Source organism: Labrus mixtus, chromosome 9, assembly GCF_963584025.1.
Source record: "Labrus mixtus chromosome 9, fLabMix1.1, whole genome shotgun sequence".
Taxonomy (NCBI): Eukaryota; Metazoa; Chordata; class Actinopteri; order Labriformes; family Labridae; genus Labrus; species Labrus mixtus.
In genome coordinates, this window is record NC_083620.1 from 16,982,591 (window position 1) to 16,994,649 (window position 12,059).

General features: G+C 40.0%; 1 protein-coding gene across 1 annotated transcript in view; it reads right to left on the reverse strand.

Annotated features, from left to right (window-relative positions):
- sik2b (salt-inducible kinase 2b) overlaps nt 1-11,783 on the reverse strand; it is a 42,148-nt gene extending 30,365 nt beyond the window's left edge. The window contains exons 1-3 of the mRNA XM_061046584.1: nt 11,255-11,783; nt 7,812-7,928; nt 2,631-2,694 (exon numbers count right to left, since the gene is read on the reverse strand). Of these exons, the coding sequence (XP_060902567.1) occupies nt 2,631-2,694; nt 7,812-7,928; nt 11,255-11,392 (319 nt within the window). The 5' untranslated portion in view covers nt 11,393-11,783. The remainder of the gene's footprint in view (nt 1-2,630; nt 2,695-7,811; nt 7,929-11,254) is intronic.
- Between the last annotated feature and the right edge of the window lie 276 nt (nt 11,784-12,059).

Sequence of the window (12,059 nt, forward strand, 5' to 3'; positions counted from 1 at the left end):
TACAGCTACGTCACTCTGCTAAGCAAAGACACTGGAAGAAGACGACTGCAAGCAGAGCTTTGTTCAAATAAAGTTTCAAATGATTGGCCAACCAACATCTGTGCAGCTAAAGAGGAAACATGTTTGTATCATAACAGGCTCGTAAAATCTTCACAAAGTACAAAAAACAATAGTTAAGAGAGGATAGCTGTTTCCCCTTTCTCCAGTTTTTATTATAGGCTAAACTAAGCAACATTTTCATTGAAAGTAGCTTCATAGTTAGCCAACTAGATTTTCTTCCCAAATTCTCATAATTAAACCTAGTAAAAAAAACACAAAATCCAACTACCCCCATAAGAGTATAAGGTACAGTGAGGAGACTATAGCATTCTTGTCACAATATAGCTTAAATTAGGCTAACATCAACTGCTGCTTGATGTAGCTACAATTAGCTGCAGCAACTATAAAATATGTTCTTCATTCACATTTTCAATTTTCTTTCATTTCGGTGTGCCGGCTTCCCAGCTCTCACTAGGTCACAGGAGCAGGAGTGTGTGCTGCTGAGTCAACATCACAAGTGGAACACTGGCCTCAGAATTACAAAGACACACACACACACACAGTACACTCACACTCACACACAAGACGCGACTAATAAGTTTACCGGGGCCTACAGCTTAAGTAATCCTCTCAGCTACAGTGTCTGAAACTAGGCTAAGTGCAAACATTCTCAGACTTTCTAATAGGTGAGGCAGACAATCTATGTGGATCATGGTCCACTTACAAGTGTGGACCAGTCTGATGTGGACTACCTGTGTTATGAATTCTTTAAATATTTTTGAGTAAGATGTAGGATATTTAGAACCAGCATGATTTTTTTCTGCTTTGCTTTTGATGAAGTCATTCTGCGATTTCTGATCTGAACGTTTATAATCCTTCTACAAAGACAAAACGTGTTTCCTCTATCTTTAGGCTCATATTCATTGTAAGGAATTGAGATCCTCGTTCAGTCAGGATTGTACAAATAGGCTATATGCTGTGTGTGTGTGTGTGTGGTGGTGGTGATAGAGCGTATGTGATGCTATGGCAGACAAAGATAATTTCTTATCATCTTCTACAACTCTTGTTATGTTCTGAATTGTCTGTCCTTTCCGGCACATGCCTTTATTTGTGCCTCAGACCTTGTAAAACCTTCATTACCAAACCTTTCACATGGAAACACGTTGAATTTTTATAATGCAAACCTGAGCTTACTTCCTTCTTGGTCACATGTGTCTCACAAAATCCTCGCCAATGACTGACTGGAAATGTTGGTCTATAGTAGAGGAATTGTTCTTTTTCAGCTAGCAGGGTTTTTTTGTGCTCTGCTTAAGCCACTTGTTGCGTAATGAGTGAAAACGACAACATCTGGTCCCCTCAGTAATTTAAAAATCGTTGTGAAATCCAATTATGCTGCTGTGAAGATCTCTTAAGATTCCTTTTCACCTTTACATTGTAATTTCAGGACACTTTGTTGAACAATTGTTGGAATACTTTAATTAAATTCAATAATTTTCATAGCAGAATGCTAAATATTCCCCTATTTTAGCTTCCAAAATGCAGCTGTCCCCTGTGATAAAGAGACCTGTCAAAGACACATTTAAGCTATACAAGACACAGAGATTTTGAATTAAGATTTTCTGTTATCTTAACACTTTGATTAAAAAAAATGTGTCTCTTATTTAATTATTCTTAATAATGTCCATGACGTCTTTTTTTCACACTATTAGAATCAGCGGATGCATTACTCTGTTTAAAGTGTTTCTTGTTTGTCCTCATTTATTTTTTATTTTGTTAATTCCAATGTTTTTGTGTATCTTTTTTATTTTATTTTGGGAAATGCCAACTGAATAAGCAAGTAACAGTTTATTGACCTCTCATAGCACATGATCCACTTTGGTTTTGGGCTATGATGCTCTTTGTACAGTGCTAAGAAAAGTAAACTGAACTCCTGAACACTGAATGATTAATGTATGTGTCAAACAGACACTTGAACAATCATCCTCTCTTTACATTTCTACTTTCTAAAGCCCTTAAAGTAACATCCTAAGAGTTAATGTTTAAAGCAGAAAGAAAGTAAAGCAGGCGTTATTCAGAAGGGCCTTGTGATACTCAGTCAAAAGTGGATTATTTAAGTTGTTTTCACCAGATTGTCAGATGGTATCTATATATCTTGAACAATCTGAACATTTGAGTGGTAAAACGCTGAGCAACAAGTAATTCTGCAACACAAACGGTCATAAAAGGACCTTTTACTCTTTGAGGCTGCCTCTCTGCTGCCTTTACAACCCGTGTGTGACATCATTTAATACGCCAAGAGCACAAAGTCAGCACATTTAGTGAGGCAAGTGCAACACATGACAAAGGCCACATCAGGACATTGTTCTCAGATTTTCATTAATCCTCTGAACTTTGAGATTGAGGCCTGCACAAGTGTGAGAGCAACGCAAACTCAACAAGACTTTGATACTTCCTTGTTTGTCAAATCTACTGCTGACGCAACAGCAGATTTTTGTGTGAAACTGATAGGGGGAGGGGACCTGAATAAAATTGGGCGGGACATTTTTTTTTTAAAGATACTTAAATCAGATTGAGTTTTAAAAAGCACTCACCAAAGATCTCCCCATTCTTGGCATACTCAGTGACTAAGTAAAGCATGTTCTTCGTCTCCATCACCTGAAAGAGGGAGAGGACGGGGAAACGGAGAGAAAAGTGGGATAATAAGTACACAGAAATACACTTTTCAATGGCAATGTCAAAAGATAATCCATATAAATAGTCTCCTGCAACAAAATAGGATTAGAACAGGGAACAAGAAAAGATACAAATGACCAAAACATTACACAACGGTCCACATGGCTGTGTCTGACATCCTAAAAAGTCATGAAAAACAAAATACATGAATGGTTTAAAAATGGCATCAGTGTAAAAGAACGGAGGTGGACGGTCGGTGTTTGCCGAGTATATCTGAATGGTACTTAAAACCCCTCAGTCCTCACTTGGTACTGGGTTGTGTAGGAGGAGGAGAACTGATTTAGAAGCAGTCGACACTCGGGAGATGAATAGAAATAAATGCGGAGGAGAGAGTCAGATGGAGAGGGGAGGATGAATCAGACACAGTGAGCCAGACATTCACACTAGAAATCCCACACTTATTGTTTGTGATCAATTTTCCATCTGTTACACTGACCGATTCACAGATTTAGGAAGTGGAAGCCAGTATTTGTTGCTTTTGCTTTGATGGTTGTGTAACAAACAGATAATGTCCTATCTGTGTCATGGTTCTGGATGAATTAATGAAGTAAGTCCATTTATAGGTATTCATTCAGTACGGTTCAATTCAAACAAGAGCATAGCGAGACATTGATGCTTCTAATCTGGGAAAAACACCTTCATTGAACACAATTTGACTTTTCACAGCAGGAAAAGCAAAGGTGTAATAAATGATATTAATGATTGATTGGTCTCATTCAGGCAAGCCAGTAAAGCAGCATGTTGTATAAGAGCAGGACTCTGGCACTGGTACAGTGGACTGAAATGCAGGTATTATTAATGTTATTAGTTACACCTGAGGTTGACAAAATAAATGAGGGAGATCTATTTTCAGTTTATGATGGATGTTCTGTTGTTTGTTGCTGTGAAGGAATCCAGCAGCTACATGCTAACTAGCTTCATGTGTGTTATTCACCTTTGCAGATTTCTTAAATAAACGTCTGTCAAGCAGTGAAGTGTCCTTTTTGACACATTTTATACCTCTATTTATACAAAAACACAGTTTGTTTCTGGCTTTTGTTTTTATAAATTAAGATAGTTTTACCGCACACACAAACTAACATCTATATGATGTTACTGTCAGATTTTTGCTGTCCCCTTGCTGTGCAATGTTACGTACTTACACTACATTTATGTTGCCTTCTTTAAGAAATAAAGTCGTTTTTCCTAACAGTACAACCATTTATCAAACAAAGCCACATCTTTCCAAATGTGAGCCTAAACCTAAGCAGCTATAAAATGATTCTACCAGAATAAATAAGGAAAATTGTAACTTAAATCAGAATTTGTCATGATTGAATAAATTATCAAAAATGATTATTTTATGAAATAGGTTCAACAGGATCTTCATACTAAGTTTCAGATCTCGCTAAAACTATAACACTTACATTACATTACTGAAGCTGCTTAGCAGTAAAAGTCCCTCTGCGCTGGCAATAATCACTACAATCAATTCAATACAGCGGAGATAATACATGAAGTACTGTATTATATAAAGTACAGCACCTGATGTGTTCAGGATTTCTGGCTCCAGACTCCTTGCTGAGTACAAGTGCTGTTGGGGAAATAAATAACTGAAGCCAGATCTCTGTCATGTAATACATTGTCAAACAAAAGAGGGCCACTGAGAGCAGATTTGAAACGGAGCATTTTTCTCTGTGTTGTAAGACCTATGCAGACCACAAAGAAAGGACTGGATGGGTTTATTTCACATTTTGTGGGTCTGTAGACACTCAGGGGCCGGATTCACAAACATTTTCTGAGGATAAAACTGAAGAAGTTCTTAAGAAAAGAGTTAGGAAGATTCTTAAGAATGTTCTTCAGTGTAATTCCTGATTGTTTTCTTAATAACTTCTTTTTTTTCTTGCTTATGAACTTCTCAGATGCTGCGGACAGGCATATATCCCTATTCCTATACATTGAGTGTAACTAAAGGACTGAAATGTTATTTCAATATATTATAATAAGCATGTTTGTCAACATTATTGCTGTAGAAAACAAATGGTTTTTTTTTAGACAACCACATTTATGATTTACTTAAATAAATAACTTTGAGTAAAGGAAAATATTTTAACATTAGTTAGTTTCTTTGGGTAAAGTGAAATTAGATTAAAATTAACTGTCAAATGTGCTAGCTTATTTTCAGCAGTACCAGAGACATGACACCAAAAACACAAGTGGCTGAAATGAACAATAAATGTTATGACAAGTTTAGCAAAACTGAAAATCCAAATCGATTGTCTAAAATGTGTTTAAATTAATGAATTTAGAGGCTTATCTTTCCACTCTTAACAATTTTAGGACAAGTGTAGTGTGATCTTAAAGTTAAGAAGACAATTAGGACGAAATTGAAGAACTTTGATTTCAAGTATATCATTTGAAGTTTTTCCTAAGGAAGAAACATAAGAAGAAAGTTAAGAAAATAAATGTGAACTTTTTTCAGGAATATGAAATCTTCTTAACTTTTTCTTGAGACTGAAGTTAAGAAGTACTAAGTAGAAGTATATTATGTTAGGTGTAATTCATCATATCTCTAATCAAATGTGATATGGTCTCTACCGGCTTATCTGATTCAACCAGGTAGCAAAAGACATCTGGGAACGAAACTTCGGGCCGTTTAGTTGGATCTTTCGTCCAGTCTTTTAAAAATTAGTAATTCATGGCCACTAATTAATATTTTGAGGTTAGGAAACATTATATTACAGGTAGAAATCTAGGTATTACATTTGAATCACAGCTTAACTTCATTCCGCACATCAATAATCTAATTTAAATCCTGCTACTGCCACCTAAGAAACATTAGTAAAAATTAAATCAACCCGGTCTTTCCCTGATCTAGAGAAGCTTTTTCATGCCTTTGTCTTTTCACGTTTGAACTATACCCTAACCCCCTAACTTGCCTAAGTCAGTCCTCAATGGCCAGACAAACCGCAGGTCCCACATTACCCCAATCCTTTCCTCCCTCCATTGGCTGCCTAAAATTCTCTTAACTTTTAAAACACAACACAGTCTGTCACAATATGTCCCCTTTAAAAACTTCCCAACCCCATGCTGAACCTCTGACTTGATTAGATGGCTGCTAGTACATTTTCACAAAAAAGAGTCTCAGTCAGTGACAGTTACTGATACATGTAGGACAGGGTCAACACAATAAACTTGAGCTTCACATTTATTGATGTACAAATTGATTTACTGATTTATTGATTGATTGGTTTAAAACAATTTAGAGTGTCTAATGTTTGATTGAAGGGGAAACCGAAGCACTCGGAGTAAACCCCGTCAGAAGTAGTAAGGAGAAAAGAAGACAGAGGTAACCGCTGGGTCGCCGCGTCTTCTTCTGCACTCAGATGTTGGTGGAGTCTTTACGGAGTTGTTTGGTGTCACGGGGTCAAGGTCGGATAAAGAACTCAATGAGTGGGAGAGGGTCATATTTTTTGGGGGGAGATTGAGATGTCAGATGGTGGGAGTTAATAATCCTTATTCTGATAGGGCTTCACCTGTATGGAAATGATCTTATGCTGTGGTTCGCTCTTAAAGGAATTAACAAATGAAATATAATGTGGGTTGGGTTGTTTGGAGTCTGGTGAGTGAGAGGCATCCTCCTGGATGGAAGTCTCTTCCTGTGTAAACGGTTCATGATCTTGCTTGGACAATTTTTTACTTTCGCTTTAATGCTCCCGAAGGACAACTTATTGGTTCCTGACTTCGCTTTGGATTCAGCTTCACTGTTTTTTAGCTTCTCCAATTTTACTCTTAGCTGATCAATTACCATCTCCTTCTCATGGTTTTGATTCATGAGGTAGATTCTGCCGGCATCAGATTTTAGAATTTGTAGCAGTTCCTTAGTTTTGATGGTTTTCTTCTGGATCGCAATAGTCCTTTGACTGGCATCCAGCTTTTTTCGGAGACAATCCATCATGAACTTGTGGCCCTCTCTGGTGTCTTCATCCATGCCCACTGTTTTATCTCCGTCAATGTAACGACTATTGAGAGCGATGAATCTTTTTCTCAGCATCTTTGGATCATTCAAATGAAGCTTGCAGTGCCAGCTTTTCACTTTGCATTGAAGCATATTGGTGGATTAGGTATTCTGAGGAAGACTGGGGGTAGAGTGGCTCACTTTTTGGACTTAGAAAAAGTGAATCTCTTTTTTTCTGTTTAACCTGCATTACACCTATTATTAGAGCAAGTCTGAACTCTGTTGTCGTGTGTTTAATTGCCTGTAACAGATTTTACAAATATTCACAAATGTGTGGCAGTGTGGTCACAGTGTAGTTATTCCTTATTGCTGGGGATGGATTCATTCTCTGCATTTAACCCCCTGCATGTTTTTAGAAGTAAAGTCGCAGCACTCGGTAAGTCTAAGCCAGTGCCTTGAGGCTATAACAGGAGAATTAACTGAACAAACATGTTTTAGATAGCGGGTAAATCCAGAGCACCTGGTAGAGACCATGCATCAGCTCGGAGAACCCAGAAAGGCCCCGCCCCACCCAGAATTCAAAGCCAGGCTCTTCTTGTTGTGAAGCAACGGTGCTAATCACTTATCCACAGTGTACATTTGTTCATACAGCATTCCAATGTTATGTATGTATAACTGGATTAAAACATTATGGTGGTAATGCTCACAGGGACAGACTGCAGGCAGTCAAGATTCGAAGAGTAAAAAGTAAAACCACAGCATCAAAAACAGAAATAAATAAACCCCACCAACAAAATCCATATCAATAATCTCCTTTTGCCACTGATGCCATGCCAAATTTGGTGAGTATTCGGGCCCCAAAAATTGCGTTTCCTTTGGTGGAAAGTGAGAACGAATAATAATTAATTGCATTCAAACAGGGTCCGCGCTCCAAGGTCGGGGCTGTGGCCCTAAAAATGTTTAGCCCTTATTTCACTAAAGGAAAGCACATGTGAAAAGCTACATCTGAAAAGGAGGTTATCGTTTTTGTCCACATCTGGCACGCTATGCACTAAAAATACATAAAATGACAGTACTGTACATAACAGGTGCTGAGGCTCACCTGGTAGAGCTTGATGATGTGGGGGTGGTCGAGCATTTTCATGATCTGAACCTCCCTGTAGATCTTCTCCAGGTTGACAGCATCCAGCTGGGTCTTATCGATGATCTTGATGGCCACCTGCAGAATTATGGAGCATTAACAACAATGCAACTGTAATCAGTGAGCTCATCAGGCTTGATTGGCAAAAGGAAACACCCCCTACATTCACATAATCCCTTGTACAGAGAGGAATTTAAAAGGGGACAGAGTGTTCTCGCAGCTGTGAGCACAGAGATCTGTTTCTGAGACGCACGATAGAAGCTAAAATACATTTTGTACTTGAGCTTTGATAAACACTCTTAAAATGTGACCAATGATGACATATCCCATGAAGGTACAGCAGAGGCAAACACAGCGCTGGCTAGATACACACCCACAATGACACATACTGAACTGCACACTCACAACTTCAACACCCTTGGCTTGATTAATGATGTCCGGTAGGTAACAAGGCAATATAAACATCTCTCCTTCACACTATCTGATAAACAACATTTCTTCAGTGTGATCTTAAGTGTTTCATGAGTCTTATAGCCAAGCTAAAGGAGTAAACAAGAGAACCCATGCGTCTCTGTTGGATGAAGTTCTGCTACTTTTATTGAGCATTCAGACTGAATATATGTCTGACATTTTAAAAGCAGTTAAATTATAGCTCCAGATGACACTAATGCAGAATTATTAGTTGTATCATTAACAGATGTATGAAACTAAGCTTAATATTTGTAGTTTTTTGAACAGTTGGTGGCTCAAATTAAGCTCTTTGAAACAGTCAAGTTCGCATATTTTGGAAACTGTGATCATATTTTTCCCAAATGAGAAAATTGAGCTACTACACCAAACAAGTATAAGAACAATTGTTAACTGCTGGTAAGATCATAGAAACAAGATCCAGGAAGCCGTATGTGAAAAAACAAGATCCATAAGTGAAAAATCGGATGGGATACAGCGTCGTCAGAGGACAGAATGACGTAGAATTTTCAGCTGAAAACTTGTCACATTGAGGATCATTTTATCGTCCATCTTTATGTTTATCATACAAAGCATCAGAATCACCCTGATTACGTAACATAGTATTTTACCTGGAATGTAAGAAGACATATTCTTGACTGGCGAACATGTGTGGCTAGCTGACGTCTCACTGTGTTGAAACTTGGAGCCAGGTGTGACATATTCAGCTAAATGACCTTGCATTTTTTGTTAGTGCCTCTGATATGTCGTTATAGTATTATTGAAGTAAATAATAAGGATGTGTTGTTGTTTCATGCTGTACTCGTGTCAGTCTAAACACAGCCACATATAAGGCTGGCTGATACCTCCATCCCGCTGACACTAGTCTTGATCCTCTAAAGCATATTTAAAGTTAGCACTTAAGATACAAATGTGTAGTAATGGTTGTTTTGATATGTTGAACACTCTGTTATTAACTCCCTACCTACAGTACAGACAGGTGTGCAACTTGGCGATAAACCCTATGAAGAAATCCAAATCTTTTAATGGCACTCCTGCTAAAAGTCGAAGACCCTAGGGCATAGAATTAAAATTAACTGTCATGGATTACAGGTACTTATCAGAAAAGATTGGAGATAACTGATTACATTGTCAACAATATCACACACACACGCACAACAAGACTTTTTGTGATCTCTCTGGGCACAAGGTCATTTAAGGACAATGGGTTGCAAGGGAATGTCGCTAACACAGAGTAATGATTGCAGAAAAAAAGGGGTTATGCCATGATCAGAGATGGACCTTGCACAACAGGCTGAACAGACAGATCCACATGGAAATGGGCCAGTACAGTGTAAACCCACAAGCTGCAGTGTACATACTGGGATGCATGGGTCAGTATCATAAACAGGGGAATGAGTGGGGGAAAAAAATTGTCTATGCATACATTTGTAAACCTATCTAGAAATATGCAAAAAACCTGAACTGGAATGCATCTTATCTGCTGTTTCATGTGTCATTAAACTCTGTTTTTTCTTTACACACATGCTCCAGGCTAACACCTCCTTTGCCCTGGCAAATCCTCAAGGCAGATGGCATCACATAAAGTTGATAGCCGCCGGCCTCTCCAGCTGACCTTGGCTGCTCTAACAAACAGCCCAGTTCTGGCTTTGGCTTAGCCAAGCAGCTGCAGTGGCCTCTCTGTACCAAACCAGTGGCCTGCAAACCAGCGGACACATGCAGGTATTCAGTCAACCCCAGTATCACATTGGCTACTGAAGTCAGAACATGCATTCACGAGGTTAACAATACATGGTGGCAGATAACCTGACCAGATTGACCCTTCCCCTCTTCACAGACAATAACTGGATTACCATGATAAGAGTTTTAACATCCGTTCTCTTCTCGTGTTATTCATTAAACCTACCACGGGCCTCTGTCTGGATGATGCAAATCTGTTTTTCTGCACGTTCAACGGCACAGAGTTGGAAGCTCAAAGATCAAAGTGTACTTTCACAAGTTTCCCGGCCTATTTCTTCTATCTCTGCTTCTGTGTCACACAACACAGCTTATTCACACACACACACACACACACACACACACACACTCACGCACGCACGCACGCAGACTGCACACTTTCACATTGAATCCCTGTGTCTGTGGTTACAATAGAAAGCCATGGCACGCAGTGGTACTGTTCAAGAAAGACCTCAATGTGAGGAGCTGACATAAAGTACTGTGGTCATGCTGCATCGCCTGAGAGTATGATGCACTAGTATTTGTAATACCAAACCATCTCCAAACTAGGCACAAACCCCACAGTGGTGTCAGTGGGTTTCTGTCTGCATGCATGCGTGCGTGAGGAACACTTTGCTTTCCAATTACAGAGATCTGGCTGACACTTCCTGCTCCTCACAAAGCTCTTGGCACTACAAAAACCACTAAATCACATCATTATTTGGATTACATAACAAGACCACCGACCCATGCTGCATGCCCCAGAATCAGCAACATGGGATGTTTACAGCAGCCAGATTCTTGAGTTTAGCACACTGGCACTGTCTGGGTCACAATCACCGAAACTAGTACAGGTGTCTAATCCTGTCCTGGTGTAGGGAAGAAATGTGTTCACAGTTTATGTTTCCCCCAGCAAAAAGCAGCACTGCTGGTCAGACCTCTTACTGGCAGTGATGTTGGCCAATGGGGGTAACGTGCAGTCAGTCATTGCTCCTGTAACCTGCAGAATTCAAACACACCAGACAGTCGTTGCTCCACACTGGAGCAGCAATAGTGTCGGGACAGTTCCTGATCCAAGTTTCTATTAGAGCTCGATGTGGACAACATTACGGTAATGGTGTGAATATCTGGGGTGTCAACTAGTGCATAAAAGTTATGTAACTCAGCTGAACAGTAGCCCAAGTTAGCTTCCAGGCTAACTAGTTCACAGACACACTCACCTCGGTCTTGGTTATACGATGTCGAGCCAGCTTCACGACAGCGAAATTACCCTTTCCTAAAGTGCGCTCGATGTCGTAAAAGCCTACTCGGACCGGACCCCGGATCTGCGGTTTCTGGACACTGTCAGCCATGACCATGCTGTTCAGACTGGGACTGTTTAGTGGAAGAGTAGGAGGGAGCCAGACGGAGCAGGGGGACACACGGGGGGCTCACCCGGGCAGCTACAGATAAAGACGAAAGGAAAACAAACCGCCCGCCGCCGCCACCACCGCCGCTTCTGCCGTGTCCATTAAAAATAGACAAAGTTGATTTCTGTGTCGCCCTGCCAGCTTTAACGCCAATGTGGAGACATTCTCCTGTCAGTGTTGCGATACGAAGCAGAATGCCATTTGCTGAACCCGGGGGCTGTCACACACCACGCTCTCCAGTACAATAGAGGTATATTATTTCAGCCCAAGGTACCTCTATCAGCTACAGAGCACACGAGTTGACTTGCAAAGAGGCATCATGTTCTCTGGTTGACGTGTATTGACGTCAAAGCCATGGGGGTATTTGTACAGGGGGCGGGGCTACGGAGCCGCTCCACACTTCAGTGCCAATTGGTTGCCAGGACAACGAGACCCACCTCTTACGTCAACCGGTAAAATTGCTATTCCGAAATCTTGTTTGCTCGCCTGCCCTTCTTGATTGCACGCATAGGTAACTTTGAAGTCTCGCCCTGCAGGTGTTTAATAAGCTTCTGTCAGCTGCGCGTGACAAATGCAGACAGCAGGGTTAAATGTTTTCTACATCGGCCTGAAACTC